Source organism: Lissotriton vulgaris, chromosome 9, assembly GCF_964263255.1.
Source record: "Lissotriton vulgaris chromosome 9, aLisVul1.2, whole genome shotgun sequence".
In the NCBI taxonomy this organism is placed as follows: Eukaryota; Metazoa; Chordata; class Amphibia; order Caudata; family Salamandridae; genus Lissotriton; species Lissotriton vulgaris.
In genome coordinates this window covers 324731146-324755546 of record NC_141697.1, presented here as the reverse complement: position 1 = coordinate 324755546, position 24401 = coordinate 324731146, and the positions used below count along the sequence as shown (strand labels likewise).

General features: G+C 46.9%; 1 protein-coding gene across 2 annotated transcripts in view; it reads right to left on the bottom strand.

Moving 5' to 3' along the window:
- ZC3H14 (zinc finger CCCH-type containing 14) overlaps window positions 1–24401 on the bottom strand; it is a 355429-nt gene that overhangs the window by 167247 nt on the left and 163781 nt on the right. For both annotated transcript variants that reach the window (XM_086937625.1, XM_086937624.1), the window contains exon 7: window positions 5200–5375. In XM_086937625.1, coding sequence (XP_086793751.1) covers window positions 5200–5375 — 176 coding nt within the window. The remainder of the gene's footprint in view (window positions 1–5199; window positions 5376–24401) is intronic.

The following is a 24401-nucleotide window of genomic DNA, read 5'->3' as shown; positions in this document are numbered from 1 at the left end:
GGAGCTTCTCATGCGGGCGGATAGATATCTTTAGCAATATTGAGTACCATAGTTTTCTGGCCCAAGTTGGTGCAACGAGAAGGAGGGTCATGGACATTAGCATCATCTTCCTCATCAATTATAGGATGAGTGGGAGAAGTGGAAATGTCTATGCCATATCCCTGACCAGTTCATCCATAGTAAATTGTGGTTGGGCTGCGGGTGACGGTATCTGGAGGGTAAGTTAACGCATTTTCCCTGTTTATGAGTGACGAACTGTTCAGCTCCCCACCTGAGAAAGTAATGTAGTAGGACTTGAAGGTGGAGTCCCGTCCCCCCTCCCCCCTCATGGACATGTTGATGCAAACTGCTTCACAGGTCCACAAAGTTGTTGTCTACCACTGGAAGATATTACGTTAAGAGCTTTAAGTTCTGACACAATTGCCCAGTGATTAATCTGTTGTGCAATTATATATAGCAGGAGGGAAAGTATGCTACCTTGTATTTTGCACATAATACATTGCAATCATGTTGTCCATCTTCATAGGGACACCTGCCCCAGACCGCTCTGTAAAAGACTTTGAGCAACAGGAAAATAGCTAGGAACTCCAGGTAGCTGATGGGCATCCTCTGCTGAAGAGGGGTCCATGTACCTTGTACAGTTAAGTTGCTAGGATGCATGTCCCATCCCATGAGCGATGTTTTGGTGGTAATAGTCACTTCCTGAAGAGGGTCCAAGAAAGGCCTGCTGACAACAGGCTGTTTGCATTCCAACACTGCAAAGAGAGTGCACCGCTGGTATTTACCAACTCTTGAGCCTACAACTGACCCTCCACTTGTTAGCATTGACTGGCAAGGCACTGTTTAAAGGACAGCAGTGTAATCTGGAGTGTTGGACAATTGGTATGCATAATGCCATATTCCCAGGCATTTTCATTACAGTTCCTACTGGTAATGTGCGAGTAGACTAAAAAAGAGGGCGCAGCTGTTGGAATGCCTTCCATCTCTGCTCAACAGAGTTAAGGACTGATCCGAAGGATGGTTTGACCTGCTGAGGTTTTAGATGGGATTTCTTTGTGTTTACCCTAAACCCTAGATTGCGCAGAAGATTGAGTGATGTTTGGGTGTGTGCTATGCATTGCTCCGGCTGCCGCACTTGATCAGACAGTTGTTTAAATAAAGGAAGACATGGACGCCCGCCCAACCCCCTTTCTAAGGTGGGCTGCCACAACAGAAAGACAATCGATAAAGACCTTTGGGGCTGTTGTTACCAACAAAGGGCAGTACTGTGAACTGGCAGTGATGATCATTTACCACAAACCAGAGGTACCGTTGATGGGCTGGATGGATCGGGATGGGGCAGTAGATGTCCTTGAGGTCTAATTCCGTCATAAAATTTCCTTGTTGAAGCAATGGGATTATATCCTGCAAGGTGATCATATAGAAGTGCTCCGACAGGATGAATTGGGTAAGCAGGCCGAGGTTCACCAGCAGCCGTAGAATTTAATCCTTTTGGGGGATGAGGAAGTACATGGAGTATCCGCCCATCCCCGTGGGGCTAAGGCTGTATGGTGAATTTTTGAAGGAGGGCCTGAACTTTCTCTTCTAAAAGGGTGAGATGCTGCTGACTGAATACTCTTTGCCATGGTGGTATGTTGGGTGGGTTGGAATACGAGGCGGTAGTCCTTTTGGCCAGCTACAAGCACTCATCAGTCTGAGGTGATTCCCACCCACGGTGAGTGGAAAGCAGGTATCATCCCCTCGACAGGTGTTATGTGATGGGGAGAAGGCTTGGGCGAGTCAGTGTTAAGAGGCAGAGTCTCCCTTTCCAGAGCCAGCTGGGACCCTGCCCCCACCATGGTCTTCCCTATAGCTGCCCCTTGAATAACCCCTGTTTTGGGGTGCAAGAAAGGTCTGTTGTTGCCAATGGTATGTTTGAGGCCGGGAGCCTTGTCTGGTTTTCGGCCCCCTCAAAGGTGTAGTCTGTGAAAAGTGCCCGTTGAGGTGCTTCTTTAAAGGGACCCTATTGATTTGGTAATAGCAGTATCTTTCTTTATTTTTCTCCAACATTTCATCGAACAGGGGACAAAACAGATGCTCTCCATTGAATGGAATGCTGATGAGGTGTTGTAGCACCTTCAGCTTAAAGCCTGATTCTAGGCACCAGGCATGCCTATGGAGCAAGACTCCGATACTGATATTACATGAAGCAGTGTCTGCCACATCTAGGGTGCAATGTGTGTTTGTATTGGAGATCACTTCCCCTCTGCAAAAAGTTCCTCACACTGCTTTCTGTAGTCCTCGAAGAGATGCTGCATTAGTGCCTCAACCTTTTTCTAATTAAATCTATCTGTAATATAGAGTGACACCACAGAGCTGGTTATACACCACTGCATCGCAGCACCTACTGTGATACGCTATTCCTCAGCATCTATTCGCTTTCTCTCTTCATCAGGAGTGGAGCTTCTCCTGTGCACTGTGCTGATGCCCTCTTTCTGGCAGTGTGTCCTGTGATGTAAAGGGGGTCTGCAGGAGACTTCCTGATTTTTTTTTTTTTTTTAAATACGGGGTGTAAATACTCTGGCTCTGACTAGGTCCTTTAAGTTGTCTGGGGCTGCCTTTAGCATACCCTTTAACATAGGAAAGAACTTAACTTTACGTTCAGTCTTAGAGAGGGTCTTGACTAAGAAATTCTCAATGACGTGCAATGCGACACTGTGGTATAGAGCAGCCTCTGTATTGCAGCATGGTATGTTGTCTGGTTGCGATGGTTTAGCCGAGTATGGCTCTTTGCCATGAGCCTAAGGGGGGAGTGACACCGCATTCTTCCTATAGATCAACAACCCTCCTACCATATGCCCGTCTATATGCCTATGGACTGATCGTATTTGTCCCTTCCTTGGTGTATGGTTTTGAGGAGGAGTGATCAGACTCCTCTGGCCAGTCTGGGGGAGGGGGTGCAGGAGGTAATGTTGAGACTGGCCTAGGTGGTAGTAGTGTGCGTAGACATAGTGAAAATGGTGGTGAAGGCAGATGTCAAGCAAAGAGAGCCTGCTTTAGTGTGGTAGGCAGAGGTGGAGGTGGTATTTTGTCGATGTGTTTTATAGGCTCTGGGTGCCGAGAAATCCTTTTCAAGTTCCTCTTCAAAAGTAGGCCTACTCTTTCTTGGAATGGGAGGAAGTGGGAAAACCAGCTCTGGCTGTGGAGGCTTCGCCAACTTTCTTCCTGTGTTCGGAGGAATACAATGGCTTTTTGCCAGGCGTTGACATCCTGCACCAGTCTGTCAAGGGTGGGGGTTCTCAAAAGCTTCTGAACTGGGTGCAGAGTGAGTCTTCGACCTTTATTTATGCTCAGACCTTAGCTGCGATGCTTTTAGCTCCAAAGACGAAGGTTTGGGGCCCTCGGACCACTAAGGCATCAAAGCAGGGCATGGCTGTTGTCTCAAGTCGAAAATCTTCTTGCCGCTCAAACAGGACTCGGGGGTGCCAGTGGAAGGTTTTCGCGGCTTAATACTGGACTCCCTCGGGAGCAGGGCTTTTCCCCACCATATGACTGACTGTTTCTGATGGTGTATCCCTGCCCGTGTCCGGGATCAGTACTTGCAGACATCTGCGTCTTCTTTATATACATTCTCACCAGGGTAGATGCCAAAGGGTGATCTTGTTTCTGGTCGCAAACTTCCAACAACACATTCTCGGGGCAGTGTGTGCTCTCTACGAGTGGCGCCCGGATGAGCCTGCTAACTCTTCCTCGAATTCAAGGGGACCCTGCTCCCTGAAGAAGTATGGAGAGTCCGACAGCAACATCGGTTGCATATAAGAATGCAGCCAGCATCTCTCGCTCTCTCCTGTACCTCAGTGTCTTCTTGTACATGAAGGCCAGGAAAAAGTTGAAGTTGGACTCCTGGTGCTCAGGAGGGAGGCACAGGTTTCACTCCTCGTGCTGATCGGACCGTGAGTATTTTCCATTACAACGAGGACAGATTCGAAAGGGAGTCTGCTTCCTCTGCAAACATTCTTGGAGGAGGTGTTGAGACTGTATTGAGAGACGTGAAAGGAGAAGACTGTGGGAATCCAAGCAAAGGTGACTGTAGTTTTCCTTTCAAACCAACGAACCGGAGCAAGGTCCAAAGTCCCTGAGACACACATACCCGAACCCATTGGCACAAAAAAAAAATCAACCTAAGGTGCAAAATCGCTTTGTGAATTGAGAAAGGAGTCACTCTACATCCCTGACTCCAAGCTTCTTCAAAGAAAAACAACTTGTAATGTTCGGACCCATCACTAGATGGTAGGAGTACGAAAACGATGTGTACCTACAGCCACACAGGCTATGGAAATACTACAATACACTACATTACAATCAATGTGCAGCTTTGTTAGGAAAATATGCCCTTTTTTAATGTGAACGCTACATCAAAAACATGTACAGCCATTGGTTTGACCGTCCTGATTAGCAGCACTGAGTGTCTCTAAAAGAACATCTCTGTTGATAATGAGGAATTAAAAGATTCCAGCCTGGGCAAAAGACGAAAATATATAAAGTAACCTTAGATTGTGTGTCGTGCAAGTAAGACTTGAGAAAAAGTAAGACTTCTGAACAAATATAAAGATAATAAATGAAATTACAAGAGACGGGCCTTTGAGTGAACAACGTGTGAGATCAACTAGTAGGACACAATTTCTAAACAATACTTTGAAAACTCGCGTAGACTTGCTTACATGACAAACATGCAACTATCTAATTATTTCAGTTTATTGTATTGTTTCTCGCTCATACTATTCCAATTTTCCAGGGTTTTCCTAAAGTTAGAGTCCTTTACAAATCTGTAATTTTGCTATGTGAATAAACCATACCTGACCCAGTCCCCAGTCCTCCTTGTTTCCAAAGCTGGCAGGCTCCCATTGCAAGTTTTCACTTCAAATTTCCCTGCCTTTTATATATATATATATATATATATATAATTGGTGTCAGCCGTCCTTCATGATTGCTTCGAAAGCTCCTTTATACTTTCAGCTCTTTGGTACCACTCTCCGACATGCCCTTTTCCCGATGCTTGGATTTCTCTTTTGTTCTCTAAATGTAAAATATTTCTTGTTCATCGGTCTCTGCTTAGTGTGTCTGCTTACTAGGCAATCTTCACATCCTTGCAGTATTGTAATGTAAATTTCAACATTTTGTGTTAAAAATGACTTCAATAACTCAACATGATTGACATACCTCCTTTCAGGCTTAGCGGGGACAGACACGCTGCTGGGAAGGCTTGCTGGCCGTGACCCCCGGTCATCATCTTCCTCTTCATCATCCTCATCCTCTTCCTGACCATCACTGTCAAATGTCTTCACTTTTACCACAGAACTGATAGACTGCAGTTTTCTCTTCCTGGAGTTGCCTTCCTGTCGGCAGTAATGCACCAATGTGACTGACAAATAAATTACTGTGCATGATCAGAGCACAAATTCTATTGCAATACTTAGATATTTGTGGTCTTTGTCTCCCCTACATTGTTTTAAAATTAATTACTTATGTCTATGTTCTGAAGTGGCACAGGTATTCTGGGGGTGGGACACCCTAAGCATAACATCCATTGGCCATATTATAGGTAATAAAGGCTTAAAACATTTGTTGACGACCTGCATAGTAAATGTGGGTTAGTAAGGTCTATAGAAACCTACAGCTGAGACATGCACTTCAGTCACATTTGCCCATGACAGCTGACCTGATGAAATGCAATCTGATTATGTGACCCACCTCCCTTAGTGGGCTCAAGCGTCAGCCATTTAAAACTCACTGGTCAACAACACTCCAATTTCCTTCCCTGTTCTGTAGGCGAATTTGGAGTGCAACCTTAGGCAACCTAATCATTTTCAATGGGCAATGGGTTTGATGAGCTCCCAGGTATCTGCGATTTCAGCGCAATTTCGCCTGATCCAATTTACGTACCTGCATTGCATCTACTTGTTGCTACATAGGCTCTGCCGAATGAACAGGACTGCTAATCCAAATGTCTCTGTTGCAATACAGCAGAGGGTGACTTTTTACACAGTGCCATCTTAGGGATGTTGGGGCCTAAGTCTAGACATATTTGCAGGGCCCGTCTAAAGAACAAATTTGAAATTTCTTACCCAATTCTTTTTTAATCAAGCCTACATGATGCCAATCAATACTAAATTATACATTCTTCAAAAACAGTTGAAATATGTTTTGCCAGTCACAACAAAAATCCTTAAGATAATGCTGAGTAGAGAGAGTCGGAGGGCAAGGTAGGTATTTAGAGAGATCGGTTTAGGTAGAGAAATCAAATTGACAGCGACCAAATATAGAGAAAGTTTGCTGTGCCAGGGGACCCTTTGGAAGGTGGAAATCACTTAAAAAATGCCTCTTTCCACAAAACATAAGGAGCTGCATAGCACTCCTCCCCTTTGGAATTCCTACATGTGGCTCTGGGAGGGGCACTGGGCAGCCCACTGGATCTTACTCCCAAAATTGCTTTACCCAACAGTCTATGATGAGGGGCTTACAAACAAATAGAGACCCAGCTGCGTATGGGTCTAGTGATCGGTACAAAACACACAGCTCGCCAATGGAGGAGACCTGTACCCCCCACAAGATCAGTGTGGAGGACATATATGGACATTTGCTGTATACAGGAAAGGCCTTTATAGAAGGCTCAGTGGTGCCCCCAGGAGCATGCTATGCTCTGGTGTAGGTGGATGGATGCAATTTTGGGATGGCACTAAAAGGTGTTAGGCATTTGGTTGGTAGTGTGCATACTTCTATTAGACTCTTGTTCTCCAGAAGGAAAGAAGACATCTGGGAAAATTAACAATATGGATAACAAGCCAGTAAGGCAGGGGTGAACAAGGTCAATCAAATCAATAAATCTTTATTTCGGTTTTAGAAACCATAAAAGATATACAATGACAAATCTGTGCATAGATCGCCGCCTAGTGTTGGGTCCGGATGATTGCACATTGTTGTCCTGGAAGAGTCTTCGAAGTATCACGAGATAGGTGGCTCCTCCCATGGACTACAGTGCGCATGGGCATCCTCTCCATCCTCGAATTGTTTTTTGCCATTGTGGCAGAGATGGAGTGTAATACAGTGAGTGATGTCCATGCTAGACAATAATTCTGAATGCTACAGCTGCTACAGGCGCCGGGGAGGAGGGTGGGCGATATGAATGTCAGCAGCCCTACATGCCAAGAACAGATGCATACTGGTAAGTAGCATATTCGGTTCGAGGCATGTGGGCTGCTGAATTCATATCTGTGCATAGATTACATAACAGTCCCTCCTGTTAGCGGCGGCTGCCCGTGCCAGCTGCAGCAGTCTGAAAAAGAGTTTTGAGAACAGCCTGTCCTACAGCTGCCTGCTGTTTAGAATGCACATCTACGCAGTAGTGTTTCGTAAATGCATGTGTGGTGGACCAAGTGGCTGCCTTACATATCTCTTCTAAAGGAATATTCCCCAGGAAAGCCATGGACGCTCCTAACTTACGTGTGGAGTGTGCTAGTGGTGGAATGGTTAGTGTGCGTTTAGCCATAGCATAGCAAATCTGTATACATTTAACGATCCACCGGGTTATCCCTGCTTTGGAAATGGGGTTGCCTTTGTGTTGTGGAGAAAAGGCAACAAAAAGCTGTTTTGTTTTTCTGAAATCCTTTGTTCCGTCTATATAGTACAGTAGAGCCCTTTTGACATCCAACGTGTGTAGGGATCTCTCTGCGACATTTTCCGGATTGGGAAATAAAACTGGCAGTTCTATGGTCTGGTTCAAGTGGAACTGCGAAATCACTTTAGGCATAAATGTAGGGTTGGTGCGTAATACCACCCTATTTGCGTGTACCTGGATGAATGGCTCTTGAATGGTTAGTGACTGGAGTTCAATCAATCAATGCATTTATATAGCGCACTACTCACCCAGAGGGTCTCAAGGCGCTGGGGGAGGGGGGGTCTGCTACTGCTCGAACAGCAATGTCTTGAGCTGTTTCCTGAAGGCAAGGTGGTCCTGGGTCAGGCGGAGGTGGGTCAGGAGGGAGTTCCAAGTCTTGGCGGCCAGGTAGGAGAAGGACCTTCCTCCAGTGGTGGCTTTTCGGATCCGGGGGATGGCGGCGAGGGCGTGGCTGGACGATCGAAGCTGGCGTGTGGGAGCGTAGAAGTTGAGGCGGCTGTTGAGGTATGCTGGTCCTTGGTTGTGCAGGGCTTTGTGTGCGTGGGTGAGGAGACGGAAGGTGATTCTCTTGTTGACCGGGAGCCAGTGCAGATCTCTCAGGTGTCTGGAGATGTGGCTGCGACGGGGGATGTCAGGATGCGTCGTGCTGAGGCGTTCTGGATCCGCTGGAGTCTCTTCTGGAGTTTGGTGGTGGATCCGGCGTAGAGGGAGTTGCCGTAGTCCAGACGGCTGGTGACGAGGGCCTGGGTGACCGTCTTCCTGGTCTCGGTGGGGATCCACCGGAAGATCTTACGTAGCATGCGCAGGATGTTGAAGCACAATGAGGAGACGGCGTTGACTTGTCTGGACATGGAGAGGGAGGAGTCCAGGATGAAGCCCAGGTTGCGTGCGTGGTCTGTTGGTTTGGGTGCGCTGCCCAGGGCGGGGGGCCACCAGGAGTCGTCCCAGGCGGAGGGTGAGGATCCCAGGATGAGGACTTCTGTCTTGTCCGAGTTCAGTTTCAGGCAGGAGTTCACTAACTCTCCTCAGTGAGGTAATGGCCACTAGGAAAGCAACTTTCCAAGTCAGAAATTGAATCTCACAAGAGTGTAGAGGTTCAAAAGGTGGTCCCATTAATCTGGTGGGGACCACATTCAGGTTCCAGACAGGTGACGGTGGGTGTCTGGGAGGGATCACTCTTAAGTCCCTCCAGAAAAGCTTTAATGGCAGGCACTCTGAATAAGGAGAGGTGCTGCCTGTTCTGAAGATAGGCTGCTATGGCAGATAAATGTATGCGAATGGAACTGAACCCTAGATTACATCTGTATAAATCCAATAAATAACAGATGATGTTTTGAATAGATGCATCTAGTGGGTTAATGTTATTGTTGGTACAATATATGACAAACCTTTTCCATTTAGCCGCATAGCATGCTCTGGTTGTGGGCCGTCTTGCCTCCTTGATGATATTCATACATTCCGGCGGCAAGTTGAGGTAGCCAAATTCTAGGACTTCAGGAGCCAGATCGCCAGGTTGAGCTGTTGCGGATCTGGATGCTGAATGTCTCCATGGGTCTGCGTCAAAAGCCTGGGTGTGAGGCGTAGCCATTGATGCGGTACACGGATAGTTCCAGAAACGTGGTGTACCATGGTTGGCATGCCCACATTGGAGCAACCAGGATGAGGGTCATCGAGTGTTGCCGTAGTTTGTGTGCCACCAGCGGTATCAAAGGTGCTGGGGGAAAAGCGTACGCAAATTTGCCTGACCAGTTCATCCATATCGCATTGCCCTGCGACTGTGGGAACCTGCTTGCGAAGCTTTGGCATTTTGCGTTTTCCCTTGTGGCGAACAGGTCCATCTGTGGATGACCCCATTGCTGGAAGTACGGTTGGAGTACTGATGGATGTATCTCCCACTTGTGCATCTGGTGGCTGTGTCTGCTGAGCAGATCCGCCATCTAGTCAAGTCAAGTCATAACATTTATATAGCGCACTACATACCCAGAGGGTTTCAAGGCGCTTAGGAAGGGGAGGAGGATTATTTGTCAAAAATCCACGTTTTAAGCTGCTTTCTGAACGCTAGGTGATTCTGGGTGAGGCGAAGGTAAGCGGGGAGTGAGTACCATGTTTTGGCAGCCAGGTATGAGAAGGATCTGCCTCCCATGGTGGTCTTGTTGATGCGAGGTACAGTGGCGAGGGCTTGGCTGGAAGAGCGAAGTTGGCGGGAGGGGGTGTAGAAGGACAGTCGAGAGTTGAGGCAATCTGGTCCGATGTCGTAGAGTGATTTGTGTGCGTGGGTAAGCAGACGGAAAGTAATCCTCTTATTGACGGGTAGCCAGTGGAGGTCTTTAAGGTGATCAGAGATGTGTTCGTTGCGTGGGATGTCTAATATGAGCCTGGCTGATGCGTTTTGGATTCGTTGTAGTTTCTTCTGGAGTTTAGCGGTGGTACCTGCGTAGAGGGTGTTTCCGTAGTCCAGTCGGCTCGTGACTAGAGCGTGGGTGACTGTTTTCCTTGTTTCGGAGGGGATCCAGCGAAATGTTTTTCTGAGCATGCGAAGAATGTTAAAGCAAGAAGAGGATACGGCGTTGACTTGTCTGTTCATTGAGTGTGAAGAATCCAGGATGACGCCAAGGTTCCGTGCGTGGTCTGTCGGGATGGGTGCATTTCCGAGGGCTTCCGGCCACCAGGAGTCGTCCCATGCAGAGGGGGATTTACCTAAGATGAGGACTTCTGTTTTGTCTGAGTTCAGTTTCAGACGGCTTTGTTTCATCCATTCGGCAACTTCTTTCATTCCTTCGTGTAGGTTAGTTTTGGCGGTGCTGGGGTCCTTGGTGAGAGATAGGATCAGTTGAGTGTCATCCGCGTAAGAGATGATGTTGAGGTTGTGTTGGCGGGCGATGGCTGCGAGGGGGCTCATGTATACGTTGAAGAGGGTGGGACTGAGTGAGGATCCTTGTGGTACGCCGCAGATGATTTCAGAGGCCTCGGACTTGAATGGTGGGAGGCGGACTCTCTGGGTTCTTCCGGTGAGGAACGAGGTGATCCATTCCAGTGCCTTCCCTTGGATTCCGATGTTTCTGAGGCGTTGTAAAAGGGTGCTGTGGCAGACTGTGTCGAAGGCTGCAGAGAGGTCGAGGAGGATGAGGGCGACTGTGTCTCCATTGTCCAGTAGAGTTCGAATGTCGTCTGTCGCTGCGATGAGGGCGGTCTCAGTGCTGTGTTTGGCTCGGAAGCCAGATTGTGAGGGGTCGAGTGATTTGTTGGCTTCAAGGAAGGCGGCGAGCTGGTTGTTGACAGCTTTCTCGATGACTTTGGCCGGGAATGGAAGAAGCGAGATGGGGCGGTAGTTTTTGAGTTCGGTGGGGTCTGCGGTTGGTTTTTTCAGAAGGGCGGTGAGTTCAGCGTGTTTCCAGTCTTCTGGGAAGGTAGCGGAGTTGAAAGAACAGTTGATGACGTCTCGGAGGTGCGGAGCTATGATGGAGTCTGCTTTGTTGAAGATGTGGTGAGGGCATGGGTCTGTGGGGGATCCAGAGTGGATGGAATTCATCAGGCGCATGGTGTCCTCAGTGGAGATTGGGTTTCAGGCGTTAAGGGTGTTAACGAGGGGAAGATGGTCAGCTGATGGTAGGGTGGGTTGGCTTCCGGGTTGGTTGTCAAAGCTGTTGTGGATGTCAGCAATCTTGTTGTGGAAAAAAGAGGCTAGGGAATCGCAGAGTGTTTGAGAGGGGGTGATGTCGTTGGAGTTGGCAGAGGGGTTGGAAAATTCCTTGACGATGTTGAAAAGTTCCTTGCTGTTGTGGGCGTTGTTGTCAAGTCGATCCTTGAGTGCTGTTTTCTTGGCTTTTCGGATCAGTTGGTGGTGAGTACGGATGGCGCCTTTGAAGGCGTCCTTGGTGCTGGTGGATGGGTCTTTTTTCCAGGCCTTTTCAAGGGAGCGGCACATTTTCTTGGACTTCTTGAGGTCATCGTTGAACCATGAAGCCTTCTTGATGCCAAGTTTGTGTTGACGTTTTTTCAGTGGTGCTAAGGTGTCGGCGGTGTTGGATAGCCAAAGGGTGAGGTTGGAGGCGGCTTCGTTGGCGTTAGAAGAGAGGGCTGGGGAGGTTTGAAGGAGCGATGTGGAGATCTGGTCCGTGGTGATTTTGTTCCAGTTTCTTTGTAGAGATGGTTGGAGGTGGATGATGGGTTTCGGCTTGTTGTAGGTGAAGTGAACGCAGCTGTGGTCAGTCCAGAGGAGATCCGTAGTGTGGCTGAAGGAGACATGGTTGCTGGAGGTGAAGATGGGGTCGAGTGTGTGACCTGCGATGTGGGTGGGGGAAGTGACCAGTTGTTTAAGTCCGAGGTTGGCGAGGTTGTCCAAGAGAGTGGCGGTGTTGCGGTCGTTGATCTTTTCAAGGTGGAAGTTGAGGTCTCCCAGAAGGATGTAGTCTTTGGAGGGGAGCGCGTGTGGGGTGATGAAGTCCGTGATGTCTTCGCTGAATTTTGCGCGGGGTCCTGGTGGTCTGTAGAGGAGGGTGCCTCGGAGTGTGGTTTTGGGGTCGGTGTGGATCTGGAAGTGAAGGTGTTCGGAGTTAGCGAGGTTGGCGTCAGAGCTGGTTGAGATGCGGATGGATTTCTTATGGACGATAGCGATTCCTCCTCCTGTATGGTCGGTGCGGTCCTTGCGTGTGATCTTATAGTCCTCAGGGATAGCGATGGCGATGTCAGGGGCGGAGGAAGCGTTCATCCATGTTTCCGTTAGGAAGGCGACGTCAGGAGAGATGGTGTCTAGTAGGTTCCAGAGATCAATGGCGTGTCTGTGGACTGAGCGGGTGTTGAGAAGGATGCATCGTAGGTGGTTGGGGTCGGGAATCTGTGGTGTAGTTGTAGCGGAGATGTTGTCGGTGCCGCTGAATTTGCAGGAGTAGCAGGAGAAAGGTCCATGGGTGTGTCCAGGAGCGGCTTGGACGCAGTTGGGGGCGCGACCGGGGTTAAGGGCTAGGAGGGTGGCGGCATCGTAGGTGACGCGGGGGGGCTGGGGAGCGCGAGGGGCAGGGGGTCTGGCGCTGGGCGCGGTCCAGGCGCGGACGGGCGTAGACGGGCTTACCTTTGGCGCACCTTCGGCGCGGGTTGGGCGCGGTCGCTGCGCGTGAACGCTGCGCGCGGGAACTACTGCCATATATGGATAGTGGAGGGGGGAGGGGCGAGGGCGGCTCAGCTGGGAGGCGGGGCGCGTTTACCAAGATGAGTAAACAAACAAACAAAATGGCAGCGGAGCGCTGGGGGTTAACGCGCTCCAAAGTTAGGCAGGGACAAAGTAGCGCTATCTCTATTACTATACTAAGCAAAAGCGGCAAATTAAATCAGCAGGGAGAAAGGGGGCAGGCGAGGCACAATGCAGGTTAAATGCACAGAGTAAAAGCGGCGCTTTAATAAATGGCAAAGTGAAAAGCGGCAGGCGAGGCACAATGAATGCAGTCTAATTAAGCAGAGCTAAAACAGCGATCATAGAAAAATGCAAATCGGCAGGAGAGGCACAATGCAGGCAATTATAGTACAACGATACCGGTAGCAGGGGAGCGACCACTCGGCTCGAGAGCTGAGAGCGAGTCACAGCGCTGGGTGGGGTTGGGGCGCTGGAAGTAGTCTGTGGGAGGGCGGCTCAGCTGGGAGGCGGGGCGCGTTTACCAAGATGAGTAAACAAACAAACAAAATGGCAGCGGAGCGCTGGGGGTTAACGCGCTCCAAAGTTAGGCAGGGACAAAGTAGCGCTATCTCTATTACTATACTAAGCAAAAGCGGCAAATTAAATCAGCAGGGAGAAAGGGGGCAGGCGAGGCACAATGCAGGTTAAATGCACAGAGTAAAAGCGGCGCTTTAATAAATGGCAAAGTGAAAAGCGGCAGGCGAGGCACAATGAATGCAGTCTAATTAAGCAGAGCTAAAACAGCGATCATAGAAAAATGCAAATCGGCAGGAGAGGCACAATGCAGGCAATTATAGTACAACGATACCGGTAGCAGGGGAGCGACCACTCGGCTCGAGAGCTGAGAGCGAGGTTGTCTTTGCCCAGGAGGTGTTCCGCCATGAGGAAGAAGCTGAGAGAGAGGTTGTCTTTGCCCAGGAGGTGTTCCGCCATGAGGAAGATGCTCCTCTGAATGGCCCACTTCCACATGCTCCGAGCCAGATGAGACCACTGTGGAGAGTGCGTTCCTCCCTGCTTCTGTATGTAGTACATGGCAGTCAGGTTGTCCGTCCGGATCAACACGACCTTGTTGCACAAGTGTACCTTGAAAGCTTTCATCGCCATGAAGATTGCCATCAGTTCCAGAAGGTTGATGTGCATCTTCTTTTGCTGTGCCGTCCCTGCACTGTGTAGTGGAGTACATGAGCTCCCCATCCCTGGAGAGACGCGTCCGCCGTCAGTACAATTTGTGGAACAGGCTCTTGGGACGGTCGGCCCTTGCAAAGGTTTTGTGGGTTCCACCAATGCAGAGAGTTGAATGCCCAACCGCTCACCAACACTAGGTCTTTTAACTGTCCTTGAGTCTGATTCCACTGACGTGCTAGGCACTCCTGAAGCGGACGCATATGTAGTCTTGCGTGCGGGACTATGAAGATGCAGGAGGCCATCATGCCTAGTAACTGCATGAACACTCTCGCTGGAAGCGAGCGTTGAGGTCTGAATTTCTGTATCAGCAATTGCATGCCGTTTATTCTCACTGAATTTGGCTGTGCTTTGGCTGCCAGAGTGTCTATCGTCGCACCTAGTTTCTGTCGCATGTGGGCGGGCTGAAGGTGTGACTTCGGGTAATTCAGTGAGAATCCCAGACTGTGAAGAAGATGAATGGTGTGGGACATGTGGCTGGCACACTGCTGGGCCGACTTTGCTTGAATAAGCCAGTCGTCCAGATAAGGGTAGACAAGTATGTGCTGTCTCCTGAGGTGTGCTGCCACTGTTGCCAGGCACTTTGTGAACACCCTGGGTGCTGTCGTTACTCCGAAAGGGAGGACTTTGAACTGATAATGTTGATGTTGAATAGTGAACCTGAGATACTGTCTGTGTGACGGGTGTATGGGTATATGGAAATACGCATCTTTTAGATCCAGCGTTGCGAGGAAGTCTCCCTGACTGAGTAACGGCAGAACCTGTTGCAAGGTGAGCATATGAAAATGCTCTGACAAAATCTAACTGTTTAGAGGCCTGAGGTCTAGTATAGGTCGGAGCGACCCGTCCTTTTAGGGTATTAGAAAGTAGAGAGAGTACACATCTGACCCTTGTTCTTCTACAGGCACGAGCTCTATGGCCCCTTTTTGCAGCATGCTGACGACCTCCTGCTGCAATAAGTGTAAGTGCTCTGCGGACATAGGACGGTGTCTTGGTGGGATGTTGGGTGGAGTGGACGTTAATTCCAGACAATACCCGTACTGTACAATGTCTCTCACCCACCTGTCTGTGGTGATGGATTTCCAGACCGGCAGGAGCTGTTGTAGTCTCCCCCCCCCCCCGACAGGTGTTATGTGGTCGGGGGGCAGTGACAGGGCGTCACTGTTTGGTATTGGCAGAGGATCTGGAACTGTTGTTTCCTTTGCCTCTGCCCTTGATGTTGTTTCCCCGATATCCACCACGGTTGTTCTTATTGTAGGTGGATTGTGTACCTCCCTTATTGTATTGTGTTTGTTGCGTTGACTGGTCTCTTGAGGGGCCTCTAGTACTGGAGCGACGAAAGGAGCCACCCCGAAACTGCTGTGACTGCAGAGCCCCATAGACTTTGCAGTCTCTGTGTCCTTTTTAAGTTTACTACACAGCTTACTCCACTTGGAGGAAGACTCCCCGGAGCACAGCACGAAATTGACTACAAAGTCTGAAGTTTTACATGCAGTTCATCCAAAAGTTAAATCCACAAGTTTTAGAGGTTCCTCAAATTTTTAATCCACACTCATTGGTTTCATGAGTAATTCATCAATGCTTGAAGATGCATAAATCAAATATAATCCAAAAGAAATGTCATCCAATCATTAATAATCCCAATGCATTTCGGGCTGATGACAAGCCCTTCCTCAGGGGACAGCTCTACAAACATAAAGGAAAACATCATAAGATCACTAAGTTGTACATGTACCGAGCTGTTATTAAACCAATACTGCAAACTCCATGCTGTGCAGTTATCAAAAAGTGTTAGGAGATACCAAGTCATCATGCTCAAAACGTAACCCAGTGTAAAGAAACCAAGAAGGTGAAGCCCTTCAACAAAGAGTAAGGTGAGATAATGAAAAGGTCGTGTTTGCCAAAGGACTCAAATACGCTTAATGTAGAAATAGGTGAGACAACGCTAAACTGCACCCAAGTGCTCGATGATTTTAGAAAAGTGCTCGAATGTACTCAACAAACCAAGAATATACCGCCTCTTGGTTCAATACTCACGGGATGATTACATCCGTGATGCACAGAAGTTACAGCCTGCAAAAACATAAAACCGCGTTGAACACACACGGTAGACCTGCCTAAACGCGAACGCGGTTGCAATTGTCCTCGGTCAAGGTACTCACAATTCATGAAGTCCACGGACTCCCTCAGTCTGCAACCAACAGGATACCTCTCGCCCAACAGAGTTTTGGTGGGGTTAGTAAACGCGCGGTGTGTAAGGTAGCCATAAACAAAGGACTAAAGGGTAATGTAAAAACCAGCGCCATCCTGGAAAGGAGTTGAACAATATAGGTGCCGCAAAACAAACTAACGAAGGGTGTGAAGAAGCTTCAGGCCGAACCACTATCCTATTCAACAGAAAACTGATCCCACGCATGAAAACCCACAATTCAATGTACAAGTCATCGTGCTGAAAAACAGGTTACTGGGCATATACGCACAATGTAAATGGCACAAGTAAAACAATTACAGGACAAAAGATGCACAGTTCAAAGGTAACACAGAAATTCCATCCTGTCATTTAATCCGTGTGGCTGCATCGTCGCCATGAAGCGGATCCAAAAGTTCTCTCTTTTTAGCAATGTCTTTTTATAGATTGTGTGTAGGTGTTATTTGCTCCAATATGAGATATTTTAATTGGGCTACTGTATGTTTTTGCTCCAAAAAATGTGCGGCTACTGTAGATTTGATGTTGCCAGTCCTTATGTTGCTTTTGTGTTCCAGTAACTGCGCTCTTATTTTTCTTTCAGTGTGGCCGACATAACACTTCCCACAGGGACATTTCAACATGTAAATTACATTGGCCGAATTGCAGGTGGCATTGACTCGCAGTTTGATAGGATAACCCCTCATGGGATGGTTGGTGATATTCCCTTGTATACAGTTGTTACAAGTGCTACAATTGTAGCAAGGTCTGAGTCCCTTGAATGTTTCAGGTTTACTCTGCTATCGGGAGTCTTCCTTCAAGTGGAGGAAGCTGTGTAGTAGTCTTCAATTGTTCACGCTGACAGGCACAGACAGCGTTATCTCTGGAAGCACGCCACAGACCATTAACAGTGGTTAATTTTGGATTCACCCAGCTGTGCAAGTCCTTTCTCAATTCCTTTTTAAGTTTCTCAAGGGTGGTGTCAACCTCAGGTCCGAATAAGAAGTCTGGGTTAACTGGCTGATTGAGGATATAAGTTTGAATTTCAGGTTTGAACCCTGAAATCCTCAACCAGGTGTGTCGTCTTAGCATAACACTAGTGTTGATGGCCCTGGCTGCAGTGTCAGCTGCGTCCAGAGCACACTTGATGGAAGCATTGGTTATGAGTTTCCCCTCCTGTATGAGTAGCTCTGCCCCCTCCTTGTACTGATCAGGTAGGTGTTGTAATAGTGTCTCAAGGGTATCATAATGTGCCCTGTCATATCTGGCCAAGAGAGCCTGAGTGTTAGCAATGCGCCAGTTGTTAGCCGCCTGCGCAGCTACTCTTTTCCCTGAAGTTTCCATAACCTTCGACTCTTTGTCCCGAGGAGGTGCATCACCTGTAGTCTGGGAGTTCGCTCTCTTACGTGCATTAGAAAACAACCAATGAATCCAATGGCAACTGTCCCTTTATATAAGGTCCACAGGGGCCGGCCGATATTTTTTCTCAATCCTTGGGTTTAACACCCTGGCCCTAGTGGTATCCTTAAAAATGTCAGCAGCATGCTTGAGGACCCCTTTGAGCATGGGTAGGGTTTTGACTGCCCTTTCTGAAGTTGAAAAAGTGTCGACCAGAAAGTCTTTGTCCACAGGGTCAGCATGTAGCTCGACGTCATGATTACTGGTTGCCCTCTCAATAAGGGCGTTAAAAGCAGTTGTGTCCTCAGTAGGAGACGTTGTAACACTGTACACATGAGTGTCCGGGCCAGTCTGCGGATCCCTTGAGTCAGCAGGGTCCGTCCATTGTTGGTCTTGATCATCAGGATCAGTGTCCACATGATAGAGGTCATCCTCATTGTAATTATCCCCTGTCTCAACATCTGAGTATGTTGGGGAAAAAGTTTGAGGTTCCTGTTCATAGTGATGGAGGGGTTCCACCAGAGCTGGAGAAGTTGTAGAAAGTCTTTTTTTCTTCAAGGGAATCCTATATGATTCCATGGGAGTCTCTGGCATTAACTTTTGTTTGTATATGGACAGTCTCCCAGTGTCCGAGTCGATGAATTGTATGGGCTCTTGGTCTTCAAGCTCTTCCGTAGCCTCCATTTCCGTCGACACGTGTGGCGGCGCCGATAGATTTTTTCGGCTCGAACATCTTCGGACGCACCGAGGGTGGTAACCCAAACTTGATAGGTGCCGATGCGGTCTGAACTTGTCCGACAATCTTCGGCGTCGGTGCCTTCTTCGGTCTGACCGATGTACCCTTCTCCTGGATGCGTTGGAGCGGCTCCGACACTTTTGTGGCTATGAACGGACTGGGTTTTGTCGACTCGACAGGGTCCTTGGAGCTAGTCTTCGACTTGTCCGTAGGCCTCGACTGAGGATCGATCCAGTCTTTCGGTGCGAGCCTTTTGTGTGAATCGACACCCTTCGGTGTCGGCTTCGAGGGCTCGACGGCCTTGACCTTGGTCTTCGGCGGCCCAACCATTGGCTCGACGACCTTCTCGAGTTTTCCGGCATCGACTGCCATTTTAGTTTTCTTCGGCTCCGAGGGGTTTGAGGCCTTCGAGCCGACGAGAGGCACAAGCACTTTCGGTTTCTGTTTCTGCAAAGATGCTGTCGGTTTCAATTTCTTTGTATCGACCGATGGCGGTTTCGAAACCGCAGGCTCTTTAGAAATGTTCGAAGCCGGGCCTTTATGTGGGGCTGTAGAACGAGATTGTGGATCTTGGGTAAGGCCTAGTGGCGATCCCTCGACCTGAGCCTTACTGAGTGCGTCATCTTCGGCCTCTGTGCGGCCGGGTTGGCCTAGCTCTTCGACTGAGCTATCTTCTATGGCCCCAAGGGCCTCCACGTCGTCTCCTACTTTATCGACGACGTTCTCATCTTCGTCTTGTGCCTCCTCGTCTTCGGCGTCATACTCGGAGTCATGGCCCGAAGCCGGATCGGAGCAGTGTTCCTGATTCTCCAGATCAACGACCTCCTCGTCTTCGGTCCCGAAGATGTTCACGGGAACAGGCGCTGACTTCTTCGTCTCCAGTCGAGCCGCGCGTCGAATCTTGAGGGTTTTCTTCGACCTGAACCGGGCACAGGCCATACAGTTGGCTTTGTTATGGTCTGGGGACAGGCACTTGTTGCACAACGGGTGGACATCGATGTGCGGGTATTTTGCATTGCAAAGGGGGCACCGCTTGAATGGACTTCTTTCCATTTCAGATCTAAGATCGGGTAGAGTGTGGAAAGAAAAAACCTGTTGAGTCCTCGATGTCCACTAAGCAAAGGCACCGATACCGAACGAAACGATACCGACGCTATCGAAAGCCTTTTGGCTTTATAGAAAGTTTTCCTAACTTGAGCTAAGATAACATCCGAACCCAATGGCGGAAAAAAAACAATCTGAGGATGGAGAGGATGCCCATGCGCACTGTAGTCCAGGGGAGGAGCCACCTATCTTGTGATACTTCGAAGACTCTTCCAGGACAACAATGTGCAATTATCCGGACCCAACACTAGGCGGCGATCTATGCACAGATATGAATTCAGCAGCCCACATGCCTCGAACATAAAAACATATCCTTTCCCAAGGTACCGCTAGACCGTTTGCATAAGTATTCAAATTCATATTTTATATAAAAGACCTTTTTCTCTTGTTTTTTTTAAGGGAGAAAATCAATCCAGTTAAAAAAGTTAAACTTAATAAATAAATAAAAAGTTATGAGGAGTTCATAGTCAATAACATTGTAAATAACCTAGGACTATAAGTGACTATCTGGCATCCTTTAAATACAACTTACTGGTAGGAGTCTAGTTAAAAGTGCAAATGCTTTAAATGCAATATATATACTTGGTATAACATTCCACTTATACTCTTATTAATTTATAAAGTGAAGGTGTGAAAGCTAATACAATAACAGTGTTCCAAGTACAACACACTAAAATTTCAAACCTTCATTTGATCTTATTCTACCTACATCAAACCAGTACATACGGACGCTAAAAACAACCTTTTGAGAAGTATCAGTTCTCAATATTCTTTCTGCCTCACAGCAAGACCTAATGTCCAAATTCTGACGGACAGGTTTAATCCATTTCTTCCTGGATTTAGCATAAGCAGGACAGAAGAATAGTATGTGTGGGTCATTTTCTTTTGTACCGGATTGACACAATACACAACACTAAATATTATCGTCCCCTTGTTTACAAACCCATTTTGATGATTTCGAGATTAGCTTGCAAAACACCATACTAAAATTTCATGTATAATGATTTTGCTAACTGTGGCTGCACCTCATCTAAAAATGGCTCAAAGCTCGAAGTTGGTTTCATAAAAAGAAACTGCGTTGCTAATATACCAACAGCTGGGCTATGGGACACACTGTCTTGGATAGAAGTCCAAAAGGTATATTTTTATATTTTCTTAGAAATCATAGTCAGTTGGGCAGGTTCCTCCCAAAAATGCTTCAGCCCTAATTTATGGAACCAGCAATGAACATGCTTAAGCCACTGTAGAACTATAACGTGATGAAACCTTAACCCCTTCCATGCTCATGACGAGCTCAGCCCGTCATGCAGTACACTGCTTGTGTGCTCATGACGAGCTGAGCTCGTCATGAACCATGGAAATCATAATCTCTCAGCACAGAGGGAGAATTGCTGTAGCATTGATGTGGTTAAGATTTCCTCTAGCCCTTCTTTATAGTGGGCAAGTTCTACTGAAGACCATAGTCGCACCCAAAACAATAATGGTCTTAAAATCGTTTGGTGATCTATACTTTTTACATTTAGGTCAATTACAACAGGGATTAGAGGTGTATGCATTGGAAGGCGTAATTTTCTAAAGAATAGTTTTCTTCTACCATAAAAGTATTCTTACACGAAGGCACCCATAATTCTGCCCTAAAAGAAGATGCTGATTGTGCCCTATACTTTTATACCTCAAGGGCAGGGGATACAGCCTTAGAAGTACTACTCTCATGTTTCTTTACTATCGGTAGAGAGTTTTGGAGTAAAATAGTCTTACTTTTCTCCGATTGGGGTTTCCAGGTAATTTTAATGTCCAAGGTTATACCTAAATAATTAAAATTGTGTGTGTATTTTAGCTTCTGATTTTTAACAGACTTATGTGGATTCATTGCCATATATTTTGTCTTGCTAGAATGTATTGCCAGGTCCATAGTCTGACAGTATGCACCAAAAGTATCAATTAAACATTGTAAGCCTTTTGGAGTTTGAGATATTAAAATGGTATCATCTGCAAATAAAAGGGCAGGTACTGGCACCCCCCTAACTTGGGTGAATCATGTCCGCAGCCCAATAAATACTCCCGAATATCAATGAAATAGGGTGGGCGCCAGCACACAATCCTGCATTACGCCCCTACTTACTTGAATTTGCTCAGTGAGTTCACATCTCTGGCCCCATCTAACTTTTGAATAATTATCCTCATGCAGTCTTATTATTGGCATGAGCATTTCCCCTGGAACCCCTCAGTTTTTTAGGGATTTCCAAAGCAGGTTTCCAAGGATAGGGTCGAAAGCGGCCTTTAGGTAAACAAAGGCAATATACAGATGACCCTTCTTAAAAACTGTATATTTCCAACTCATACAGAGAAATCTGAAGACCTGGTCAACTGTGCTGATCTTGGCTCGAAAATCAGCCTGATATTTCGACAAAATACAGTTCTTCTCAATCCAATCATTTAGTTTTGTTAAAATTTGTTGAGCATACATTTTTTGTAAAACATCTATTAAAACTAATTAGTTGGTAATGCGAAGGGTCTTGGTGGTTACCCTTTTTTTAAAATAGTTGTCATTTCAGCCCCTTTCCAAGATTCCAGTATTAATGCTCCTGTGGCGACTGAATTACAAAGAAAATTAATACAAGGGACCCAAACTTTTTTATCATGCCTAAATAGATCTCCTGGTATCTTATCTTGGCCTGGTGCTTTCCCCGGTTTTACTTCCAAGGTAAAATGTAGAGGAGTTATGTTTGGGATTATTACATAATCTTGCAAATTTAGTGTTGTATCACTCATAGGTATTGAACAAAGATGGGAAAAAATGGTTGACCTAAGTTTTAGCGTCTAGAAAGAGGTCCTTACTACATCTTCCCGCTTTATTACCTTTATTATTTTATTTATTTAATTTAAAACATTTGTATAGCGCATCTGTCACCTAGCAGGTATCCTGGCGCTGAGAGATTACTCCTAAAATGGTGAGTATCGGGAGACTGGGAGCGGGTTGTAGGAGAGGAATTTAAGGAAAAAGCCAAGTTTTAATCCGCTTTCTGAATGGAAGGAGTTGCGATATTTGGCGGATGTCGACCGGCAAACTGTTCCAGAGTTTAGCGGCTGCCACTCTGAAGGATCTTCCCCCTGTCCGGACCTTGTTGAACCTAGGTACCATGACAAGGCAGGCTGAGGCGGATCGGAGAGTTCTGGTGGGGGTGTACCAGGAAAACATTTTTTGTAGGGATCTGGGGCCAGCTCCGTGCAGTGCTTTGAAAACAAGGCAGAGTGCTTTAAAAGCTACGCGTTGCTTCAAAGGGAGCCAGTGTAACTCGGCTAAGGCTGCTGTGGCCGAGGATCTCCTGGTCCAGCCGAGGGCTAGTTTGGCTGCGGCCGTCTGGACTCTTTGGAGTCTATCCAGCAGAACAACTGGGGACTCGAGCAGAAGTGCATTGCAATAGTCAAGGCGACTAAGGATAGTACTCCTGACTATTAGTGCTCGTGCCTGTGCGGGAAGAAGTGGCATGATCTTGCGTAGAGAATACTCTACGCAATATGCTTTAGATATCAATTGCCAAAAACCAGTGTGGTCTTTGGCTTTAGCTGCACTTATCAGTTCAGTCCAGACATAGTCATTCCAATTCTTCTTAGTTTGTACTAGTAATTTCTTGTACTTATTTCTTTTCTCCCTTAAGGCCACAGCATTTTTAGTTTGTGTAGCAGAAATAAGTTTTTTTTTTAGCCTAACTGCACTGACTATCAGAAGGTAGTTGGCCATTACAAGCCCTAAGTCCATGTCCTGTCACCAATCTTATCAGTTGTGCACCGGCAACTTTACAGGGTACTACTGGACTACTTTCCAGGGGTGGGTATTATTCGCCAAGTGCACAATGTACATTAGTGAGCACCTAAGCAAGATAAGATACTAGAAGTTCTTCTGCATTTGAGCAAGTTGGGATCCTGGAAAATGATTTGCATGTATTTTAAGTAGGTATCAAATAGGGAATTATTTTACCTAACAAATGTATTGGCAACCTAAAATAAAGAATGGTATAAGCCATAAACTGGTCTGCACTGATCAATACTAGAAGTATTTGTTTTATAGTAAGTTTGAAACAAAGGATTGCACATAGCTGAACCTATGCAAAATCATTATTTAAATGCATATGTTTTAAATCAGTAAGAAAGATAACAAAGCTGCGAACAGGTTGATGTTCTGGATTCATTAAAAATACCGTCAATCTTTCCTATTCGAAAGATGCAAATTTTAGATCTGCAAACATGGAGCCAAACAATTTGAAGTGATAGATGATTCCAATACTGCAACCACTAAAAAGCAATTTAATCACCAATAACTTGACCGTGAAGTACCCTGACTGCTCGTCATGTAACAAAATTGATTGCCATTAACCTACTATACAGTATAACCATAAATCACCCTCCGTTTTCATCTGCACCCCGTCTAGATTCACAACGTTTGAAATACTCCCTACCATTGAGGAGGATGTCAAATCTGTAGCATCATGGAATTAATATTCAAAGCTTTTAAATCTGAGAAAGATTCTATAGCAGAAAATAGAAGTCACTTACAGGACACAGTAGGTCTTCAGCGTTTATAATCTTCTTAGATTCTTATGATGACAATATTCCGTGCAGTAGGGAATTTGTGGGGCTTCCAGAAACGGAAGGGAATATTGTCTAAACTCTGAATCGAGAGCAGGTCCCAGGCTTTAGAGTAAAGTACCCTATTATACTCTTGACAGATATTTAGATCAAGCCACCTACGTCATTTCGGCAATCCATAAAGTAGAGTCTAAAGTATGCAGTCCATGCCAATTCTATTAAAAACTCACATTAACATGCTTCTTCCCAATGGGTCACCGATGGCTTGGAATTAGACGATGAGGACTGGAGGGAGGCTGTCTCCTCTCCGAAAGTTGTGGGTGTTCAGATGAGACTCCGACTGGTCCAGTTAAAGATCCTACATAGCTCATATGTCATGGGGCCCCAG